General features: G+C 37.3%; 1 protein-coding gene across 7 annotated transcripts in view; it reads right to left on the bottom strand.

The window, feature by feature from the left end:
- Positions 1–25,203, bottom strand: part of NKAIN2 (sodium/potassium transporting ATPase interacting 2) — a 1,030,776-nt gene that overhangs the window by 164,836 nt on the left and 840,737 nt on the right. For 6 of the 7 annotated variants that reach the window (XR_010116563.1, XR_010116564.1, XR_010116565.1 and 3 more), the window contains one exon: positions 2,948–3,148. The exons of the other annotated variant lie outside the window; for it this stretch is intronic. Coding sequence is in view for 3 of the 6 variants with exons in the window: in XM_055263081.2 (XP_055119056.1) it covers positions 2,948–3,148 (201 nt within the window). In the remaining 3 variants the exon portion in view is untranslated. The remainder of the gene's footprint in view (positions 1–2,947; positions 3,149–25,203) is intronic. 7 annotated transcript variants of the gene reach the window in all.

Here is a 25,203-nt window from a genome sequence, read left to right as displayed (position 1 = left end):
CAGTTTATGAAAGCAGATCTAAGCCAGATATCCTGGAAGGGAGGGCAGTTTCAAAGACTTGGATGAAAACAGTGAGAAGAGTGAGAGTTCAGCTGACTTTACAAAACTACATGGAGCTAAGAAGCCAAGATTATGCCTTAAACTGCATAAGCCGTATTCTTTGTCTACCACATCCCCCAAATGTGCCTGTTTGCACCTGGTTTGTGCTCTGGGGAACCTTGCTGTATATTTGACTGTGACATCCTCAAGGTCAGAGGTCCTGACACCTTTGCTTCTCTAGATGCCAGAAGGAGACAAGCACTCAGGAAGTTTCCACTAGACTGATTTAATGGAACATTTGATTGTCAAGGAGATGATCTGGGTAACACAAAAGGGGACAGTCAGAGATTTAAGACACTATTTCATCAATTAATCATTACATCAGTGATCAGAATGAAGATAGGAAATTTTGTTTGCAGAGCAAGTTGTTAAAGATAAGCCTTTTTGGTTTGCATTATAAAACTCGAGTTCAAATTTGCTAAGTTTTCTGTATAGCAGACGCATTTAACCCAAGCCTGGCTAGATAATAGCAAGCTCAAAAGTAGAAAATGTGTTGAAACTTCTCCAAGTAATGCCTTGGCTGTGCAGTTGCTAACTCCGGTGTTCCACAGTCAACATTGCAAAAGTAGTGCACCCCTGGAAAGAACAGGTGGAAAAGGTAGAGGTGAAGATGTCACATCCTAGGATGGTTTACTCAAACTATTCCTTCACTCCACTGAGGGGAATGCAGACAGGAGAAACAAGAGCCAGTAGAATGAAATATTGGTCACATCTGTTCTTAGGGATAACCCATCCATCTTCTTTGCACTCTAGCCACCTTGCTGTTACAAATGGTTTTTACTTAAGGAAAATTATTTTTTCTTTGGGTATGTATGTCAACTTCAACATATGCCGCCATGTCCAAATGTATTTTTTTTAGCACATTCCCTATGTGTCAGCATTTTATGTAGCATTTAATAAATCTGTGAATCTAGTTTACACACACATACACACATAAACTAATTCAAATAACTCTATAAATAGTCATATACGAATATCCATGCACATAAACTGTATCTTCACTTCATCCTTAAAACATAGGTGGAAATTTTCCAAAATTTTGTGGGTACAGTAAAGATAGACAGTTCTACAGAAGGAATATTTTGTTTAAAACCTCCTTTTAATACATATATAAAGATATTTTGTCTGACCTCAAATCACAGAAATATTTCACTTTTCTCATGTGATAATGATTACTTGATTTAAATGGATTTTAAAGAATGAAATGGCTACTTCCATCCTATCAAATCTAATTTATTTTTACTTCAGGATAAGCAAAATAAGCACTTTTAGATTTAAAACTATTACAGAAGAGCTTGTTAATTGGAAGGAGTGTCTATGGTTGAACATATTCAAGGGATATTACTTAGTGTTTTAGCAAAGAACATAATTCAAATGTTCTGGACATCATTTATGCTGATTTCCAGATAAACAGCCCTTCCTCTTTCCTGTCCATTCTGTGATTGGGTGGGACTGTGTGACCAATTCTGCACAATAAACTGTGAACAATGAGCCTTCCTCCCAAGCAGAAGCATGTGTGTGCCTATGTAGACCCTCCACAGCTATTATTGCTCTCTGGCACAGCAACCCATGATGATGGAGATACTGGCTACTCAACTAGCCTTGTTTCCTTACTGACAGTGATCAGTGGAGCCTCCTGCTGACACACAAGAAGAAACCTTTATGGCTTTTATTTACAGAGAATTTGGAAGTGTTTACTAACATAGCATACTTAGCTTCCTTAGTCTATCACAACACACACACACACACACGTTCCATTAAAAATATAACAAGGATATATTAGTTGTATCATCTAACACCCACACACTCATAGTTTTTTTTTTTAATTCCAGAAGAATTTTATGTTTCTCTGAATTGTATGCCACTCTACCCAGAAACTATTATTTATTGTTATCCAAGAACTGTGAGTCAATATCATTTCCAAAATAATTAACTAAAGAGGTAAAAAGCAGATTCTACTTACATCATTTGTTGCTAACAATTTTAATACTATGCACATCAATTGCACATCCGCATAGAATCTAAGAAAAATATATGCAGTTCTGCATTTAAGATCTGTAATGAATAAGTGGATTCATGTGTCATAAAGGTGCCTTAATTTTATAAATCTCATGATATTATGCAGTTGGCCTTCTTGAGAAAGAGGTGTTTTGATTTATCTCTTTGTCATAGTAATACAATGTTAAATTGTGTATTTTATATAAAATAGGCATATGTTGTACACATATGTTATTTGTAAGTCCTACTGCCTCCTGGTAGAAGGAGGGTTTTCTTATTGTCACAGTACTACGAAAAATGGGGGCATGAATGTCTTAGAAGTAGAATCTATAGAAAATGTGATTTTTTTCTGGAAAAAGAGTGGGAGATTAAAGGTGATGGATGGTGCCTGGGAGAAATCTAGGAAGGAAGAAGGAGATAGGGCAAATGAAAAAGAGAGATCCCAGGGCTAGCAGCACAGCCAAAAGAAGCACTAAAAGAGAAAACAATTATTGAAATCTTATAATTTTGAGTATTGTAGAACGTCATGAAAAAAATCTCTGATCATCCCTTCAGAATCCATGGAAAAGTCTACCAAAAGTCAAGTAATCACATCTTGACTGATTGGATTTCCTATGAAAAATGCTGATAATAACAAAGGGTATTTAATAATTGCTGAAGAAAGTCAGCACACTAAGTCCAGAGGATGGTTTGGTTTAACCTGACAATTTCCTGTTAAAAGTCACATTAATGAGGAAAAAGCAAAAAAGGCCACACTTTACCCACAGATTCCATTTGTGTGCACTGAGTTTGCACAGAAATAAAACAACCCCAGAGGCACTAGAAGGAGCGGTTGGCTGTCAACACTTACTGCGAGGACAATCTGGAGGGAACTATGAGCCACTTCTATGTACTGGTACTCCAGCAAACACCCTGAGACCGTGATGTAGCGATGGTCTTCTGGGGCCCAGTCTGGGGCGGGTGTCACTGACGTCACCGTACATCCTGGTCCATTCTCCATCCACCAAGATCGGTGCATTGATATATTAAAAGTCAGGATAAGGTCTGTTTCCTGCAAGAAGGCAATTTATAAGGATGAGAATTACTTTATAAATGTTAGTCAGCTTACTTGGGACTGACTTGCTTTGACTTTCCCATTTGGAAATGTGGGTTCGTTTTGAGCCAGGAAACCAAGACATGAGTATGTGCCTCACTTGGATACTCAATTCAGAACTGACTTGCTGGTAATAATGGAGACACAATGGGAACACAGCTATCATTATCTAAAAGAATGAAGAATACCATGGCCCCAAGAAAGACAATCTTTTCTTTCCTAATACTAATTTCTTAAGAGGAATTAACAATTATATAAATTTTCATATAAAATATTTATAATATATTGGATGGTATCTTTAATTGACTTTTCTTCCATAATTTCAAGAATACTGGCAGAGAATTATGCTGGATTTAACAGACATCTGAGCCATCTTTAGCTCCTCTTTCTAATACAGTAACTATATTAGTTTGCTAGGGCTGCCATAACAAAGTACCACAAATAGGGTGGCTTAAGAAGAAACTCATTTTCTCACAGTTCTAGAGGCCAAAATTCTAAGATCCTGGTGTAAGTAAGGTTCTTTCAAGGGGCTTTCTGTGAAGAAGAATCCATTGCATGCCTCTGATGGTGTGCTGGTAATATCTGGCATTCTGTGGCTTGTAGAAGCATCACCCTAATCTCTGCCTTCATTTCACATGGCAACTTCCCCGGCTGCCAAGCTGTATCCAAATTTCCTTTTTTAAAATATGAGGACTACAGTTGTGTTGGCCTAGAGCCCACTCTAATGACCTCATTAAGTAGTTACATCTGAAATGATCCTATTTCCACATGAAGTCACATTCTGAGGTACTGGGGGTTAGGCCATAAACATGAGTTTAGTGGAGCGGGCACAATCCAAACGGTAACACCGAACTCTAATTTCTCTCTTTTTTATTTTATTTTTTGTTTCTCCAGAGGGTCAGTTCTAATTTTTCCCTTTTTTAAATTTATTTACTTTTTCGGTATTTTCTCTTTTAACTTATGTTTGAGATTTCTAAAGATCATTTGAACCTATTGTCTGGATGACAAGTAAAATATTTTATTACTTCATACATTTATTTATATGCTTTCTATATTATTTATTACTTAGAAAATCAATTACATATATTTTTAATAATTACATTTACCATAAAGCTATAGCCAAAAATAGCATTTCTTGTCCACTGTTCTTTCCATTTCCTAGTACCCTATTGAAAGGCAACCACTTTCATTTTTTATAACTGTTTCTTTATTTACTTTTGTTTTGTAAATATCATGCTCATGTTGACATTATTCATTTGTCATCTAAGTATTATCTCCTATTTATAGTATGAAACGTATGAAGTAACATTTTTAGAAATATTCCCTTTCTATTCCCCACCATTCCGTATAATTTTCTCTAAAATTTGGTTGTGTGAATATTACAAAATTTGCATTTCCCTGATGACATATGATGTTGAGACTATTTTCATATACTTATTTGCCATCTGTTTATCTTCTACAGTGAGAAGTCTGCTAAGATTTTTGGCCCATTTTTAAATTGGGTTGTTTGCTTTTTATCATTGAGTTTTAAGAGTTCTTTGCCTATTTTAGATTTAAAAAGATAAAAATTATATTATTAAAATATAGATTAAAATACCATATATGGTAGTCTTTTATCATATATGTCTTTTGCAATATTTTCTACCAGTCTATGGCTTGTCTTTTCATTCTTTTGATAATACCTTTCAGAGAGAAGTTTTTAAATTTTAACTAAGGACAGCTTGTTAATGCTTTTTTTCATGGGTCATGCCTTTGGTGTCGTATTTTAAAAGTCATTGCCAAATCCAAGTTCATCTAGATTTTCTCCTGTGTCATTTTCTAGGAGTTTTATAGTTTTGCATTTTACATTTAGGTCTTTGATCCATTTTGAGTTAATTTTTGTCAAGGACACAAGGCTTGTGTCTAGAATTTTTTTTTTTTGCATGTGGATGTGCAGTTATTCCAGCACGATTTATTGAAAGGACTATGTGTCTTCCCCTTTGTATTGCCTTTCCTCTTTTGCAAAAAACAGTTGACTATATTTGTGTGGGTGGACTTCTAGGTTCTCTATTCTGTTCCATTGATCTATTTGTCTCTTCTTTTGCCAATACCATACTGTTTTGATTACTGTAACTTTATATTAACTCTTGAGGTTTGGTGTTATTGGTCCTCAAATTTTATCCTTTTCCTTCAATATAGTTTTGTATATTCTGGGTTTTTCACCTCTCTATATATACTTTAGAATCGGTTTGCCAACATCCATAAAATTACTTGCTGGAACTTTGGGATTGTGATGAATCTATCGATCAGGCTGGGATTAACTGAAATCTTGAAAATCTTGAGTCGTTCTATCCATAAACATTGAATTTCTCATGATTATTTAATTATTTGATTCCTTGTAAAAGAATTTTGCAATTTTCCTCATATAGATCTTGTACATATTTTGCTAGATTTTGCTGTAGTTTGAATGTATCCCCCAAAATTGTGTGAAGGAAACATCCCCCAAAGCAATAGTGTTGGGAAGTGAAGCCTAACGAGACATGATTAGGTCATGAGGACTCCATGGCTCACCAAAGGACTAACGCTGCTATGACTGGGGTGAGTGGGGCTTCATTATCATGCAAGTGGGTTTGTTATAAAAGGGTGAACCTGGCCTTTTTTTCATTTCCTCTCTTGCACTCTCTGTGCCCTTCTACCTGGTGATGCCTTCTGCCATATTATAACACAACAAGAAGGACTTTGGTGGATGCCGGCCCCTTGATTTTAGACTGCCCAGCCTCCAGAATTGTGAGAAAATAAATTTTTGTTTATTGTAAATTACCCAGTCTGGGGTATTTTGTCATAGGAGCCCAAAACAAACTAAGATAGAAAACTGGTACAAGAGGAGTTGAATGGTACTATAACGAATATCTGAAAATGTGGAAATGATTGAGAACTAGGTAATGAGTAGAGGCTGAAACAGTTTTGAAATGAACGCTAGAAAAAGCTTGCATTGCTATAAATGGAGGATTACGGATGATTCCGGTGACAACTCAGAAGAAGGAGAGCTACAGGGAAAGTCTGAAACTTCATATAGATTACTTAAGTGGTTATGATAGGAATGCTGGTAGAAATATGGGCAGTACAGGCCATTCTGATGAGGTCTGAGATGGAGATGGGAAACATCTTATTGGAAATTGGAGTAAAGGCCATCCTTGTTACAAAGTGGCAGAGAACTTTGCTGAATTGTATCCATGCCCCAGGGCTTTACGGAAGACAGAATTTAAGAGTGATGAACCAGGGTATGTGGCAGAAGAAATTTCTAAGCAAAATATTACAGGAGTTGTGTGGCGTCTTTTAACTTCATACAGTAAAATCCAAGAAGAAATAAATTATTTAAAGACAAAACTAGATTTAAATAAAATGACTTAAAGGGAAACACACTTAGGGATTTAAAGGATTTTCAGCCTTGACCATCTGGTACAGAATAAAAGATCTTTTTTAGGAAAGAAATCCAAGGGTATGGCCAAGTATATATTTGATAAGGAGATCAGTATGGCTAGAAGAAAGACAGGTGTTATTCATCAAGATAATGGAAAATGATTCTGAAGGCATTTCTGTGATCTTTGAGGCTGTCCCTCTTATTATAGACCCAGAGCTGTAGGAGGGAAGAAGGATTTTGGGAGAGAGGTCTAGGATGCCTTCCACAAGCTCCTTGACTAGGGCCACTTTGGGCCTCTGTTCCCTGTGTTGATAACTCTCTTCCCCACATTCAAGAGGCTCAGTCCTTGTCTCCCACAGCTGTGGCTTAAGCAGCCTCAAGTACAGCTCAGGCCACTGCTCCTGAGGGCTCAAGCTGTAAGCCTTGAGGCATTTATGTAGTGCTGACTCTGCAGACGTGCCAAGTTCATGAGCTATGGGGTTATGGCAGCATTCAGTAATCAAAGACTGTATTAGGCAGCCTGGGGCCCAGGCAGAAAGCTGCTTCAGGGGCAGAGTCACTAAGCAATGCTTAGTGGAACACAGGTAGTGAGGCTACTGCAGAGAGTCCTCACTAGGGCAAGGCCTGATGGAGCCACAGTAGTGCAGAGCTACCAGTCTGCAACATCCACCCGGAGAGCTGTAGTCATGACACCCTATCCTGTGAGAGCTGCTATACAGGCTGAGCCCAGCAAAGTATAGAGGTGGGGCTGCCTAAAGCCTTGGGGGCTTAACTCCTACCTCAGTGTACTAAAAAGGCGGGACATAGGGTCAAAACAGAGATTATTCTCCAGCTTTAAGATTTAATGTTGTTTGCCCTATTGGGTTTTGGACTTTATTGAGACAAGTCACCCCTCTTTTCTTACCTATTTCGCCCTTTTGGAATGGGGATGTCCACCTTATGTCTGTCCCACCATTGTATTTTGGAAATAGATAACTTGTTTTGATTTCATAGGCTCAAGCTAGAGGGAATTTGCCTCAGAAAGAATTGTGCCTTGAGTCTCATCCATATCTGATTTAGATGAATCTGTCGACTTTGGAGTTTTGAGTTGGTGCTAGAACAAGTTAAGACATTGGTGTTATTGAAATCGAATGAATATATTTTGCATGTGAGATGAACATAGATTCTGGGGGGCCAGAAGTGCTATGGTTTGAATATGTCACCCCAAAAGCATGTGAATTTAATACCCAGTGCAACAGTGTTGGGAGGTGGGGCGTAACAAGAGGTGGTTAGGCCATGAGTGCTCCACTGTCATGAATGAGCTAATGTTGCCACCATGGGAGTGGGTTTGCTACAGAAGGATGAGTTTGGCCTTCTTTTTGTTCTCTTTCCCCTCATATATCTCCCTTTCTTTTTGCCTTTCTGCCATATGATACCTTCTGCCATATTATGATGCAGCATAAATGCACAACTATAAATTATAAAATTATATATTACTCAGTCTGTAGTATTTTGTTACAGCAGCACAAAATAGTTGAAGACAAATTAATACCTACATATTTCCTTGTGTGTGTGTGTGTGTGGTAATATAAATGGTATTGTGTTTTAAACTTCAAATTCTGTTTACTGGTAGTACGAAGGAAACCAACTGGCTTTTGCATATTAACCTTGTATCCTGAAACTTTGCTGTAACTGCTTACTAGCTACAGGAGTATTTTGGGGGCCGATACCTGCAGATTTTCTACATAGACAATCATTTTATCTGTGAGCAAAAATAGTTTTATCTCTTCCTTCCTAATCTGTGTAACTTTATTTCCTTCTCTTGTCTTGTGTTAGCTGCAACTTCCAGTAAAACATTAAGAGGTGTAGTGAGAGGGAATAACCCTGCTTTGTTCCTGATCTTAGTAGAAAAGCTTCTAGTTCTCACTGTTAGGATGTTAGCTATAGATTTTTTATAGGTACTCTTCATCCAGTTGAGGAAGTTTCTCTGTCTTAGTTTGCTGAGAGTTTTTTTGTTTGTTTGTTTTTATCATGAATGGATGCTGGATTTTGCCAAATGCTTTTTATACATCTACTGATGTGATGTACATCTATTGATATGATGTACATCTATAGATATTGTAATTTTTCTTCTTTAGTTTGTGGATGTGATGTATTACATGAATGTTGAACCAGCTTTGCATACCTGGGACAAATCACAGTTTGTTGTGGTGTACAATTTTTTTTATACATTCTCTGATTCAATTTGCTATACTGACTTATATGTTGAAAGTCTTTGCATTTGTGTTCATGAGGGATATTGGACTACAGTTTTCTTTTTTGTGTTGCCTTTGTCTGGTTTTGGTATTAGGGTGATGCTAGCATCATAGACTGTGTTACGAAGTTAGTGTCTCTGATTCTATCTTCTGAGGAAGATGGTAGAGAATTAGTATAATGTTTTCTTTGCATGTTTGGTAGAATCCACCAGTGAACCTATCTAGGTCTGGTGCTTTCTGCTTTAAAAAGAAGTTAATAATTGCTGATTCAATTTTTTTAATAGATAAAAGCCTATTCAATTTGTCTACTTCTACAAGTTTTTTTAGACTGCATCTTTCAAAAATTGTTCCATTTTATCTTTGTTGTTAAATTTGTAGATATAGAATTGTTAACAGTATACCATTATTATCCTTTCTTATCCATGTTATCTGTAGTTATATTCCCGCTTTCATTTATAATATTAGTAATTTTTAACTTCCCTCTTTTGTTCTTAGCCTAAAGGCCTAATGATTTATTAATCATTTCAAATAAGCAGTTTATAGTTTTGTTGGTTTTCACTACTTATTTCTTATTTTTAATTTTATTGATTTATTTTCTAATTTGTAGTAGGTCTTTCCTTCTGCTTACTTTGGATTTACTTTGCTCTTTTTTTCTAGAGTGATAAATTGGAAGGTTAGCTTATTGATTTTAGATTGTTTTAATATGCATTCAATGCTATAAATTTCCCTCAAAGCAGTGCTTTCACTAATTCTACAAAATTTAAAAAGTGGTATTTTAATTTCCATTTAGTTCAAAATATTTTAAAATTTGTCTTGAGATTTATTCTTGACCCATGTGCTATTTAGAATGTGTTGTTTAATCTCCATGTATTTTGGGATTTTCCAGCTTTTTTTTTTTATTTCTTCACATTTTTGGGCAGATTTTCATCATCTCTTTGTGGCATATCTATCACTAATTATTTTCAAACTGACCAATAGAACTGTAAGACTCATTCAATATTAATTTCTACATGGTCCAATACTTCAGGATCATTTAATGCCTTTTTTGTTTGTTTGTTCTTTTTCAGGTGAACTATGACTTGGAATCCTCCAGACTTCGGCTTCCATCACACTCCATGAACTTGATGCACATAATTTAATGTAGGCCTTCACCCGATATCATCAGTTCTCTTGAATGTTGAACCCCCAGTTTCCTGGATCTGACCAACATGACCTTAATGTTCTATCAGCTCGACTAAACTTTAGAGAGATTTCTTCCTCAATATGGGCCTCTAACTTCCCTTTTCTTAGAGCATTTACTTTAGAAATTTTACAATTATCAATTTTTTCTCCCTATTTTTGAGATGTAAATCTTCTACAACTCAGGAATGTCTTTTTCAAGGACATGAGAGATATTCCTTTGAAATGTGATTGTGAAAAATGATAGCACCTCTATTTCAGTCTGTGTAGGAGAGTAGGAGCCTAACTCAGGTAAGTGACAATTAGCAAACTCAGATGGCCTAAACACATTCACCAACTTCCCCACTAATATACTCCCTACTGGTTCACATCAGCATTTAATAATCCTTCTGCTTTCTTTTCAGTGGAGCTGAGTTCAGTCTCTCTACTGCAATGGTCTTCTCTCCAATTGCAATTGTCTTGAATAAAGTGTTCTTTGCTTGTTTTACTTGGAGATGATGTCAGTTCAATATTGAAGTCTCTCTTCCCTACTGCAGTAGTTCAAATAAAATCCATCTTGCCATTCTTAACAAGTATTGGTATAATTACTCTTTAACATTTCTCATGTCTTTCTCTTAATTGGTTTCTTCTCTTGTTTTACAGAGCATGTTAGTCACTAGTTTCTTAAGTCTGATGAATGTGCTTTCATTACATTTTTATATTAATTGACTGATATTTTAGATGGACACATTTATACTGCTTGGTTAAATATGATTTTCTCTCAGAATCATGTGGAAATTTCTCCGTTATTTTCTAGTTTCTGTTTCTAGTTTCTGTTTTGCAGTTAAGAAGTCCAATATCATTTTGCTTCCCTACATTTTTAAAAAATGTAACCTGTTTCCATTCTTTCTTTCTTTTGGTATTTTGCATCTGTTTTTAAAAAAGCAATGATATATTTCCAAAACCATTGAAGAGTATAAAGGATATTATAATAACGTCATTATACCCACCACCCAGTTTCATTAATCCTTAGGCTATATTTGATTGAAGTCTTTTTTTTTTTTTTTTTTTTTTTTTTTGACAGAGTCTCGCTCTGTCGCCCAGGCTGGAGTGCAGTGGCACAATCTTGGCTCACTAGACTCTCCACCTCCTGGGTTCATGTGAGCACGTCTGGCTAATTTTTCTATTTTTAGTAAAGACAGGGTTTCATTATGTTGGCCAGTCTGGTCTTGAACTCCTGACCTCAAGTGATCTGCCTGTCTCAGCCTCCCAAAGTGCTAGGATTACAGGTGTGAGCCACCACACCCAGACTGAAGTAATTTTTAATAGAATATTTTATACGATATAAATGATGCCTTCTCTGTACTTCTAAATATTACTTTCTTCACTTCTTCTTCAGGGATAATTACTATCATGATTTTAGAATTAGTGTTCACATGACTTTTTTTTACAGTTTTCCTAAATATTTACATATCCATATCCATTAATAATATAAAATACAAGGGGTATTTTTTAGGTTTTAATACATATATATACTCTACACCTTATTTTGATTTCCTTTAATATATTTAAGGTTTCTTGTTTTTTGTTTTGTTTTGTTTTTTTGAGATGGAGTCTTCCTCTGTCACCCAGACTGGAGTACAGTGGCATGATCTCAGCTCACTACAACTTCTGCCTCCCAACTTCAAGCGATGCTTCTGCCTCAGCCTCCCGAGTATCGTGGTTTACAGGCATGCACCACCACACCTGGCTAATTTTTGTATTTTTAGTAGAGATGACGTTTCACCATGTTAGCCAGGCTGGTCTCAAACTTCTGGCCTCAAGTGATCTACTCGCCTCGGCTTCCCAAAGTGCTGGGATTACAGGCATGAGCCACTGCACCTAGCCTGAGGTTTCTTTATGTAGGAAATACATTCAGCTCCAAGTTCTGAAATTCTCTAAAGGAAGTAACTGGGTGTTTTTGTTGTTGTTGTTGCTGTTTTTCATTTAGCTTGTAGAGCATCTTTGGGCCTTTCTATATATGAGCCCTTTAATTATAGTCTAGAAAATATTATTGCATTATATCCTTAATTTTTCCCTCCCTTCCACTCTTTCTATTACTATAGGAAATTCTGTTGGTCAGACAGTTGTCTTCCAGGACTGATCTCTCACCTTCTTATCTTTTCTTTCCCACTGTTTATATTGGTCATTTCTCTTTACTCTCTGAGATTTTCTTTATCAAGTCTTGCCAGTCTAATAGTGAACTATTTAAAAATTTTTAACGTTTTGAACTTCTAAGAGCTAATTATTCTCTAGTTGTTTTTTTTATATAGCTCTTCTTTTAATTGTGTCTTGGTTATAAGTTTTTTTAGTTCTCTGAATTATCAGTTTTAAAATTATATTTTCTACATTGCTTTTGCTTTATTCAAGTTACTCATCTTCACTAAATAAGTAAATATTAAAAACAATTATTGTCTATGTGTCATAAACAATATTCCTGCCCTTATGAATGTTTATTTTGTAATGGAGGAGATGGACAACAAATATATAAATATACCAAAATATCTGTACAGTGATTAATATAATAAGGAAAATAAATTTGAGTAAAGAAATAGAATGACCAAGAACTGGGTGAGGGTGAAGGAGTGGGTAACACTAATCTAGATATAATGGTAAGAAAAGATATCTCAGTATCTTACATTTGAACAGCAACCAGTGAATGAAGTGAAGGAGTGAACAGAGCAAAGATGAGAAAGAGCATTCCCAACATTGGGAACAGCCAGTGAGGATGACTTAAAGATTTTCTATTATGTTTATTCTTATCTTTGACTTTCATGTTGGAGCCTTCCTTAAAAGTCTGGTGATCCCTGGTCGTCTTTTCATATTAAATAGGAGGAGCTAAAACTTGATTGGTGCTTTGTTATACATTAGTGTGCTGGTCATTTGTTGTCTCTCACATAAGATGATGGGGCAGTGCCTTCCAAATGCTCTATCTATAGGAGTCTGTAGGATTTTGCTTTGGGTCTGCAAGTCTTCTTATGATTAGGTACCGGACCATAGCATTTTGGGGCTGAACTGGGAAGGAGCTGGTGGTCTTGCTACATAGTATGCAGTTTTTATTTTTTCAGTATGCAAATTTTAATTTAATCTTCTGTTTAGAAACTGCTGATGCTGACCTGTGCCTCAAGAGGCTTGCCTGTTTCGGGGAGAAGCATGATGTGGAGACGATTGGAAGAGGCTAAGGCAAGCTACCTGCTCCTTAAACAGATTGTTCAACCTATTCCAGTTTTCGGTCCTCTACCTCACACATTCCTTCCACTTCCAAATCCTGTTGTTAGAGGATGTTACCTGCCAAATTTGTACTTGGGAATCCTCCTCTGCATGTTCATAAGTTTTTGGGTTTTCCTTTCTGCTAACTCACCTGCCAATCCTCCGTCTACTTTCAATCTTCTAAAAATTGCTGACACTTCTTGTCTCACTGTTAATTCTTTAACAACAATTTGTTGGTATTTTAGGATAAAATATAAGTAAGTGTATATCTTCAACCAGCTATCATTAAATGGAAAATTTCTGTTATTATTTTATACTTTCATCTATTTTCCTGTAGACATTTAAACAAGAAGTCTCTGTGCGTATGTGCACATATGCAATGTTTTAACTACAAAATATAAATTTCTTCATGTAAAACAGACAACATAAGGGTCTTCTTGAAGTCCCCTTTTAAATATAACAGGAATTCCTCAGTGTGATCTGTGCCATGTATATCAGCAGGTTATTTAATTCCTGTATGCTTTGTAATTTTCAGCTCAAAATTATGACTTTTGACACAAACCACAAGTCTCAATGTCACAAAATAAGGTAGAAAACCACAAACAAGCTGGGCGCAGTGGCTCATGCCTTATAATCCCAGCACTTTGGGGGGCCAAGGCAGGCAGATCACGAGGTCAGGAGATCAAGACCATCCTGGCTAACATGGTGAAACCCCGTCTCTACTAAATATACAAACAGTTAGCTGGGCATGGTGCCACATGCCTGTAGTCCCAGCTACTCTGGAGGCTGACGCAGGAGAATTGCTTGAACCCGGGAGGCAGAGGTTTCAGTAAGCCGAGATCGTGCCACTGCACTCCAGCCTGGGCGAGACTATGTCTCAAAAAAAAAAAAAAAAAAAAAAAAAAGAAAACAAAAGAAAACCACAAACAAAATCCTTTACACTCTGGATGTATTCAGGATGTATTCATAGAAAAAACATGAAAAAAGGACTCAGAATTGTTAAGATGATGAAAGTTTTAAATCTACAGAAAACTTTCATAATTATATGTTCACATCAGCATAGTGATAAAAAATCTTGGTGTTAATTTATTTATTCATATCTCCCAGTAAATCTTCAAAAAGTTCAGATTAAAGGACCCCATTTTTGGTCATGTCATTTCTTCAAAATAACAAGGTCTGATGATGTGTTACATGAAAGCTGTTATTAGCACTAAAATTTGTTTCTGACAGGGCCTGTATGTATTCAGGTCAATGTAAGAAGCCTAATTGCTCAACAAATAATAAGCATTTGATTAAAAAAAAAAGTTGACAAGTAAATGAGAAAATGATACTAATGACATTTCAGAATTTCAATAAAAAGCTAAAATTTACTTTTCCAGCTTATGGTATTTGAAGAGCAAAGCACACACGCATGTAACTGTTATGATAGTAAGTAATGGGGGCTAGATTACAGAGATTTGAAGGTGGAGTGTGAGAGTTGCAATTTAAAAATATGAAATATTTTCTTAGATTTCTGGAGTTTTCTGTTACCTTCTTCTTTTAGAATAATATTAAAAATGGATAAGTTCTCATTTCTAGGCATTGTGGTTACTAAAAGGCTAGAAATGCACTTCTTACGAAATGGCAATAAGCCTAGAGTTATCAAGTTAGTTACACAAATATTAATAATTCCTAGGGGGTGGAGCCAAGATGGCCAAATAGGAACAGCTCTGGTCTACAGCCCCCAGCGTGAACGATGCAGAAGACGGGTGATTTCTGCATTTCCATCTGAGGTACTGGGTTCATCTCACTAGGGAGTGCCAAACAGTGGGTGCAGGACAGTCGGTGCAGCGCACCGTGCGTGAGCCAAAGCAGGGCGAGGCATTGCCTCACTCGGGAAGCACAAGGGGTCAGGGAGTTCCATTTCCTAGTCAAAGAAAGGGGTAACAAACGGCACCTGGAAAATCGGGTCACTCCCACCCTAATACTGCGCTTTTCCAACAGGCTTGGAAAACAGCATACCAGGAGATTGTGTCCCACACCTGGCTTGGAGGGTCCTACGCCCATGGAGTCTCGCTGATTGCTAGCACAGCACTCTGAGATCAAACTGCAAGGCTGCAGCAAGGCTGGGGGAGGGGCACCCACCATTGCCCAGGCTTGCTTAGGTAAACAAAGCAGCCAGGAAGCTCGAACTGGGTGGAGCCCACCACAGCTCAAGGAGGCCTGCCTGCCTCTGTAGGCTCCACCTCTGGGGGCAGGGCACAGACAAACAAAAAGCAGGAAACTCTGCAGACTTAAATGTCCCTGTCTGACAGCTTTGAAGAGCGTAGTGGTTCTCCCAGCACACAGCTGGAGATCTGAGAACGGACAGACTGCCTCCTAAAGTGGGTCCCTGACCCCCGAGCAGCCTAACTGGGAGGCATCCCCCAGTAGGGACAGACTGATACCTCACTCGGCCAGGTACTCCTCTGAGACAAAACTACCAGAGGAATGATCAGACAGCTGAATTTGCCGTCTCACGAAAATCCGCTGTTCTGCAGCCACCGCTGCTGACACCCAGCACAACAGGGTCTGGAGTGGACCTCTAGCAAACTCCAACAGACCTGCAGCTGAGGGTCCTGTCTGATAGAAGAAAAACTAACAAACAGAAAGGACACTCACACCAAAAACCCATCTGTACATCACCATCATCAAAGACAAAAAGTAGAAAAACCTACAAAGATGGGGAGAAAACAGAGCAGAAAAACTGGAAACTCTAAAAAGCAGAGCACCTCTCCTCCTCCAAAGGAACGCAGTTCCTCACCAGGAACAGATCAAAGCTGGACGGAGAATGACTTTGACGAGTTGAGAGAAGAAGGCTTCAGACGATCAAACTACTCCGAGCTACGGGAGGAAATTCAAACCAATGGCAAAGAAGTTAACAACTTTGAAAAAAAAAAAAAGAATGTATAACTAAGATAACCAATGCAGAAAAGGGCTTAAAGGAGCTGATGGAGCCGAAAGCCAAGTTTCGAGAACTACGTGAAGATTGCAGAAGCCTCGGTAGCCGATGCGATCAACTGGAAGAAAGGGTATCAGCGATGGAAGATGAATTGATTGAAATGAAGCGAGAAGGGAAGTTTAGAGAAAAAAGAATAAAAAGAAATGAACAAAGCCTCCAAGAAATATGGGACTATGTGAAAAGACCAAACCTACGTCTGATTGGTGTACCTGAAAGTGATGGGGAGAATGGAACCAAGTTGGAAAACACTCTGCAAGATATTATCCAGGAGAACTTCCCCAATCTAGCAAGGCACGACAACATTCAGATTCAGGAAGTACAGAGAACACCACAAAGATACTCCTTGAGAAGAGCAACTCCAAGACACATAATTGTCAGATTCACCAAAGTTGAAATGAAGGAAAAACTTTTAAGGGCAGCCAGAGAGAAAGGTCGGGTTACCCATAAAGGGAAGCCCATCAGACTAACAGCTGATCTCTTGGCAGAAACTCTACAAGCCAGAAGAGAGTGGGGGCCGATATTCAACATTCTTAAAGAAAAGAATTTTCAACCCAGAATTTCATATCCAGCCAAACTAAGCTTCATAAGTGAAGGAGAAATAAAATACTTTACAGACAAGCAAATGCTGAGTGATTTTGTCACCACCAGGCCTGCCCTAAAAGAGCTCCTGAAGGAAGCACTAAACATGGAAAGGAACAACCGGTACCAGCCACTGCAAAAACATGCCAAATTGTAAAGACCATTGAGGCTAGGAAGAAACTGCATAAACTAACAAGCAAAATAACCAACTAACATCCTAATGACAGGATCAAATTCACACATAACAATATTAACTTTAAATGTAAATGGGCTAAATGCTCCAATTAAAAGACACAGACTGGCAAATTGGATAAGGAGTCAAGACCCATCAGAGTGCTGTATTCAGGAAACCCATCTCACGTGCAGAGACACACATAGACTCAAAATAAAGGGATGGAGGAAGATCTATCAAGCAAATGGAAAACAAAAAAAGGCAGGGGTTGCAATCCTAGTCTCTGATAAAATAGACTTTAAACCAACAAAGATCAAAAGAGACAAAGAAGGCCATTACATAATGGTAAAGGGATCAATTCAACAAGAAGAGCTAACTATCCTAAATATATATGCACCCAACACAGGAGCACCCAGATTCATAAAGCAAGTCCTGAGTGACCTACAAAGAGACTTAAACTCCCACACAATAATAATGGGAGATTTTAACACCCCACTGTCAACATTAGACAGATCAACGAGACAGAAAGTTAACAAGGATACCCAGGAATTGAACTCAGCTCTGCACAAAGTGGACCTAATAGACATCTACAGGACTCTCCACCCCAAATCAACAGAATATACATTTTTTTCAGCACCACGCCACACCTATTCCAAAATTGACCACATAGTTGGAAGTAAAGCTCTCCTCAGCAAATATAAAAGAACAGAAATTATAACAAACTGTCTCTCAGACCACAGTACAATCAAACTAGAACTCAGGATTAAGAAAGTCACTCAAAACTGCTCAACTACATGGAAACTGAACAACCTGCTCCTGAATGACTACTGGGTACATAAAGAAATGAAGGCAGAAATAAAGATGTTCTTCGAAACCAATGAGAACAAAGACACAACATACCAGAATCTCTGGGACACATTTAAAGCAGTGTGTAGAGGGAAATTTATAGCACTAAATGCCCACAAGAGAAAGCAGGAAAGATCCAAAATTGACACCCTAACATCACAATTAAAAGAACTAGAAAAGCAACAGCAAACACATTCAAAAGCTAGCAGAAGGCTAGAAATAACTAAAATCAGAGCAGAACTGAATGAAATAGAGACACAAAAAACACTTCAAAAAATTAATGAATCCAGGAGCTGGTTTTTTGAAAAGATCAACAAAATTGATAGACTGCTAGCATGACTAATAAAGAAGAAAAGAGAGAAGAATCAAATAGACACAATTAAAAATGATAAAGGGGATATCACCACCAATCCCACAGAAATACAATCTGCCATCAGAGAATACTACAAACACCTCTATGCAAATAAACTAGAAAATCTAGAAGAAATGGATAAATCCCTCGATAAATACACCCTCCCAAGACTAAACCAGGAAGAAGTTGAATCTCTGAATAGACCAATAACAGGTTCTGAAATTGTGGCAATAATCAATAGCTTAACAACTAAAAAGAGTCCAGGACCTGATGGATTCACAGCTGAATTCTACCAGAGGTAGAAGGAGGAACTGGTACCATTCTTTCTGAAACTTTTCCAATCGATAGAAAAAGAGGGAATCGTCCCTAACACATTTTATGAGGCCAGCATCATCCTGATACCAAAGTCTGGCAGAGACACAACCAAAAAAGAGAATTTCAGACCAATATCCTTGATGAACATTGATGCAAAAATCCTCAATAAAATACTGGCAAACCGAATCCAGCAGCACATCAAAAAGCTTAGCCACCATGATCAAGTGGGCTTCATCCCTGGGATGCAAGGCTGGTTCAACATACGCAAATCAATAAATTTAATCCAGCATATAAACAGAACCAAAGACAAAAACCACATGATTATCTCAATAGATGCAGAAAAGGCCTTTGACAAAATTCAACAACTCTTCATGCTAAATCTCTCAATAAATTAGGTATTGATGGGACGTATATCAAAATAATAAGAGCTATCTATGACAAACCCACAGCCAATATCATACTGAACGGCCAAAAACTGGAAGCATTCCCTTTGAAAACTGGCACAAGACAGGGATGCCCTCTCTCACCACTCCTATTCAACATAGTGTTGGAAGTTCTGGCCAGGGCAATCAGGCAGGAGAAGGAAATTAAGGGTATTCAATTAGGAAAAGAGGAAGTCAAATTGTCCCTGTTTGCAGATGATATGACTGTATATCTAGAAAACCCCATTGTCTCAGCCCAAAATCTCCTTAAGTTGGTAAGCAACTTCAGCAAGGTCTCAGGATACAAAATCAATGTACAAAAATCACAAGCATTCTTGTACATCGATCATAGACAAATGGAGCCAAATCATGAGTGAACTCCCATTCACAATTGCTTCAAAGAGAATAAAATACCTAGGAATCCAACTTACAAGGGATATGAAGGACCTCTTCAAGGAGAACTACAAACCACTGCTCAATGAAATAAAAGAGGATACAAACAAGTGGAAGAACATTCCATGCTCATGGATTGGAAGAATCAATATCATGAAATTCAATGCCATCCCCATCAAGCTACCAATGACTTTCTTCATAGAATTGGAAAAAACTACTTTAAAGTTCATATGGAACCAAAAAAGAGCCTGCATCACCAAGTCAATCCTAAGCCAAAAGAACAAAGCTGGAGGCATCATGCTACCTGACTTCAAATTATACTATAAGGCTACACTAACCAAAACAGCATGGTACTGGTACCAAAACAGAGATATAGACCAATGGAACAGAACAGAGCCCTCAGAAATAATGCCACATATCTACAACTATCTGATCTTTGACAAACCTGACAAAAACAAGCAATAGGAAAAGGATTCCCTATTTAATAAATGGTGCTGGGAAAACTGGCTAGCTATATGTAGAAAGCTGAAGCTGGATCCCTTCCTTAGACCTTATACAAAAATTAATTCAAGATGGATTAAAGACTTACATGTTAGACCTAAAACCATAAAAACCCTAGAAGAAAACCTAGGCAATACCATTCAGGACATAGGCATGGGCAAGGACTTCATGTCTAAAACACCAAAAGCAATGGCAACAAAAGCCAAAATTGACAAATGGGATCTAATTAAACTAAAGAGCTTCTGCACAGCAAAAGAAACTACCATCGGAGTGAACAGGCAACCTACAAAATGGGAGAAAATTTTCAGAACCTACTCATCTGACAAAGGGCTAATATCCAGAATCTACAATGAACTCAAATAAATTTACAAAAAAACAAACAAACAACCCCATCAAAAAGTGGGCGAAGGACATGAACAGACACTTCTCAAAAGAAGACATTTATGCAGCCAAAAAACACATGATAAAATGCTCATCATCACTGGCCATCAGAGAAATGCAAATCAAAACCACAATGAGATACCATCTCACACCAGTTAGAATGGCCATCATTAAAAAGTCAGGAAAGAACAAGTACTGGAGAGGATGTGGAAAAATAGGAACACTTTTACACTGTTGGTGGGACTGTTAACTAGTTTAACCATTGTGGAACTCAGTGTGGCGATTCCTCAGGGATCTAGAACAAGAAATACCATTTGAACCAGCCATCCCATTACTGGGTATATACCCAAAGGACTATAAATCATGCTGCTGTAAAGACACATGCACACGTATGTTTATTGCAGCACTATTCACAATCGCAAAGACTTGGATCCAACCCAAATGTCCAATAACAATAGGCTGGATTAAGAAAATGTGGCACATATACACAATGGAATACTATGCAGCCATAAAAAATGATGAGTTCATGTCCTTTGTAGGGACATGGATGAAACTGGAAACCATCATTGTCAGTAAACTATTGCAAGGACAAAAAACCAAACACCGCATGTTCTCACTCAGAGGTGGGAATTGAACAATGAGAACACATGGACACAGGAAGGGGAACATCACACTCCGAGGACTGTTGTGGGGTGGGGGAAGGGGGGAGGGACAGCATTAGGAGATATACCTAATGCTAAATGACGAGTTATTGGGTGCAGCACACCAACATGGCACATGGATACATATGTCACAAACCTGCACATTTTGCACATGTACCCTAAAACTTAAAGTATAATAATAATAATTAAATAAATAAATAAAATAAAAATAAAAATTTAAAAAGTGTAGAAACATAGAACCCAAATAATTGCACTGTTAAACAAATTGCATACTATAAATCACTTGAATTGATCACTGCATTGATCACATTGTGAATTGATCATTGTGAATTAATAACAAAGCCAGTTTTGTGAGTTTTTCTTAACTTGGAGCGCTACTCTTCAAAGGTGTTAAGAATTTCAATCTGTTTCAATGTGAAACTTCCTTTAATATTTGCAATTGTTAAATAAATACATTATTTAAAAGAAAAAATAATAATTCCTATACCATATGTAAATCGCCTTACCAGGCCATAATGATGTGATGTGAATCTATGTAAGATAGTAAGATAGCATAATGACATCATGGGGCTATTGTCTCTTTTGGGAAACTAGGTATAAAAATAAAATATACCAATATAAGAAAGTATTTGTTAAATACTTAATAAGTGATGTGGACAATCTGTGTCCAAGAATTCAAATGGTATGGTGCCTGGGAACTCTAGCTGGAACCTGAAAGAGCCAGGCTTAGATAGACCCACAGTCAGGGGAAAAAACACCATTTTAAGTAAAGTGAAACAATAATCAAAATTATAGATATACAACTTGTATTTCTAAGTAGCAAAATGTAGCCTTATACTTATGAGATGGGATTTTGTTAGTAGTAGTATAAAATAGCATTGGAAATATAAATTGGGGCTAGATTGAAGAGGGACCTAAGTGCCAGATCAATAAATCCTGCTTATTGCAAAGTTTTTGTTCAGTAAGAGACCACAAGCACCATTAAATATAAGCCAAAAGTTATTACAATCAAAGTAATCCTTCTCTTGTAGGATTGGGTGGGCTGTGCAGGAGATATGTGGTGCAACCAGTACAGGTGCTGTATTTAATAGTAGTCATGAGGAAGTTGTTAACACAGATGCCATTATTATAAATTCTGAGTGCTTGACCTTAATTATCCCCATACTACCTTGCTGAGTTCTACAAGGATACAGAGAAGCAGAAACTATGACCAGGAGCAGTGCTTTTAATACTTTCAGAGTTAAGAATGGGACCAAGTCAGCATTCTCCTTACCTTAAAACATATTTATGTTGATGACATTAGAGGAATGCCAAGCAAGTACATTTAAGGGAAAAAGCAAATTTTAACAAACAAAACATACCCTGGGAAGTATCAATATTTACATTAACAAAACTATATGCATTTCATCTTTATGACTGAGAGAAATAGGAAAATCTATGATGAATAACATCCTGTAATTAGCAAAGGATGCAGGAGATGGAATAGTGGGGGAGGATGTATTTGACATGAAGAATCACATATTTTCGTGAACTCATTTATTTACAATCAACATATACTGGATTAAATTTTAAGTTATCATCAGACAGCACTGTTCTGTATCGCACTGCCAATATCTACATGTGGACACTCACTCATAGAAAACTCTGAAAAATTCTTTAAAATTGTTATTAGTCATGGCTTGTTTTCTGCTGGTGAATTTATCATTCTAACTCTAAGTATAGCATTTTTCTGGTAATATTTGTATAGATCTATGCAAATCCACTTCTACATGTAAAACCCCCAATGCTAAAGTTATCCTAGTAGCATATGAAAAGCAGTGAAAGCAAATTATATTGTTCAAGGTGTGAGGAAGAACAGCTGAGAAAGTGTGGTTTTGAGAAGATAACCAAAATTACAAATGTGTTTTATTTAACAGGTTGAATGAAAGCTGCCTTTATAGAAATGCAGCCCAGAACAGAAAAAAGTTTATATCTACCCACTAAAAAATTCAAAGGTGTGATTCATTCCACTATATTATGAAGGGCGATCAGATACATACTCCTGTTCCTACTTTGTTCGGGTCTTCAACTATGGGTAACTTTGGGATCTGGCTGATTATGTATCATAATTCAATATGATGCCATAGCTAGGGTTAACTCCAGCTCTTGGTTCCTGACATTAGTTATTCAGGAAAGAGTTTATAAAATATTTCTATGAGCATAGAAAACATTACAACGATTGCTCTAAAAACACATGAGTAAAGTCCAGTGGTATTTGTCTTTCTAAAAGCTAATGTTTTGGCTGGGTGTGGTGGCTCACACCTGTAAATCCAGCAGTTTGGGAGGCTAAGGCAGGTGGATCACCTCGGGAGTTTGAGACCAGCCTGGCCACAGTGGTGAAATCCCGTCTCTACTAAAAATACAAAATATAATAAATAAGCCTGGCATGGTGGTGCGCACCTGTAGTCCCAGCTACTCATGAGGCTGAAGCAGGAGAATCGCTTCAGCCCGGGAGGTGGAGGTTGCAGGGAGCTGAGATCTTGCCACAGCACTCCAGCCTTGGCAACAGAGCAAGGCACTGTCTCAAGAAAAAAAAAAAAAAAAGCTACTGTTTTAAAAACAAAATGTATTTCTGATTATGTGGAAAGATTCACTAAAGATATAATGTAAAATATTTAAAGTTCATTGCTATTATATGTTTTAATTATTTCTTGCCTGAAAACAGGTTTCTCATGTCCATGTACCAACAAAGGCCATTATTTCACTTTTCCAAATCTTATCCCGACTGCTTCTTGGTCCGGATAAATGTTTTATGTTGTCTGTCATTGCTCTATCCCTTTTGCATTCTGAGTATTGCTACAGATACTGCATTTTTATGAAAGCCTCCTTATAACTTCCTATTAATATTCTGTGTATCTCTCTTCATTTGAATTAATACTTTGAGTTACCCCTTCTCAAGAGCTTTTCCTGATTAATTCCATTCCTTTTCAAACCTCACAGTGTTAGACCTGGTACCTCTTTATATGTACGAATAGCAATATTGTCTTAGTCAGTTGCTTTTTTCTTAAGGGTACAGGAACATGTTAAACCCAATATGTTCACAGTTCCTTCTCAAGAAGTGCATATCAACTCTCAACTGCAGAAGAAAGTTTGCTGCTAGAATACAAAGAATTTTGTTTTGAGGTGATCCTTGTAATTCACTGAAAGGCAAAAAAGGAAAACAAGGAAGAAAGACGGAAGGAAAGAAGAAAGGAAGGATGAGAGGGAAGGAGGGAAGGATGGAAATGAAAAGAAAAAATAGGAAACAGGGAAAAAAATTCAATAAGCAAGTCTCCATGCTATGTTAAAGTTCATTGAACTTCCAGGCTCAAAATCTCAATTTTATTTTCCACCTCTAAAGTTAGAACTCATCAGCTATGAGTGGGATCTAAGTTTGGCAAAATGAGTCTTCTCTCTTTCACACATTTACTAGCAGATGCTAGAGGCAGAATTTTCTCAGCTGGTTACGATAATGAAAGATCAACTTCTCACTGACTTTATAGTTTTCGATGTACTGAATCCTTTTCAGGCAGAGCTTTTCCTGCTGTTTTCTCACTTTCCTGTTTGTTCCCTCCCCACAGGTATCTTTTCCCATATTGTGTGTGTTCCTTTCCCTAAGAGCTTTGAAAAGTTAGCTGCATTCACTCTAGAGGCTCAGTTTTCAATGAACAAGTTAAGTATTTCCAGAGATGTTACTGCCATTTAAGAACTCACCTGAGGCCACAATTTTACTAATTTTAAAAGCATATTTATGTGAATTTTTAATTAGCATGAAGGCACAGACATGCTGAAGATATTGAAGGCTTAGAGACGTTTAAGGAACAAGGCAATGTCCTCCTCAATAGTTCCCCACCGTTACTGCCAGTCACTATTGTCCCTGAATAGGAAACCCACCCCTCGTACTGTCATTATCATTTTTTGACAGTCAGAAATTATGACTCCTATAGTGTCTGTGCTTGGCTCCAGAAATTAGTTTTGCTTCTATTTTCGGTTGACACGTAATAATTGTATGTGTTTATAGGATACAGAGTGGTATTTTGATTCATGTATCAAATCAGAATAATTAGCATATCCATCACCTCAAATATTTATCTTTTCTTTGTGTTGGAGACATTCAAAATCCTCTCTTCTAGCTATTTGAAAATATACAATAAACGATTGTTAACTAAAGTCACCCTGCAATGCTATAGAACACTAAAATTTATTCCTCCCATCTAGCTGTAAATTTTAATTCATTAACCAACCTCTCCCTATCTTTCTCTCCCCTGACTCTTCTCAATGTCTAATAATTGCAACTCTACTCTTCATTTCTATAGATCAACTTATTTAGCTCGCACATACGAGTGAGAAC

Source organism: Symphalangus syndactylus, chromosome 2, assembly GCF_028878055.3.
Source record: "Symphalangus syndactylus isolate Jambi chromosome 2, NHGRI_mSymSyn1-v2.1_pri, whole genome shotgun sequence".
Taxonomy (NCBI): domain Eukaryota; kingdom Metazoa; phylum Chordata; class Mammalia; order Primates; family Hylobatidae; genus Symphalangus; species Symphalangus syndactylus.
The sequence above is the reverse complement of the archived record's forward strand: the minus strand, read 5'-3'. Positions and strand labels throughout refer to the sequence as shown.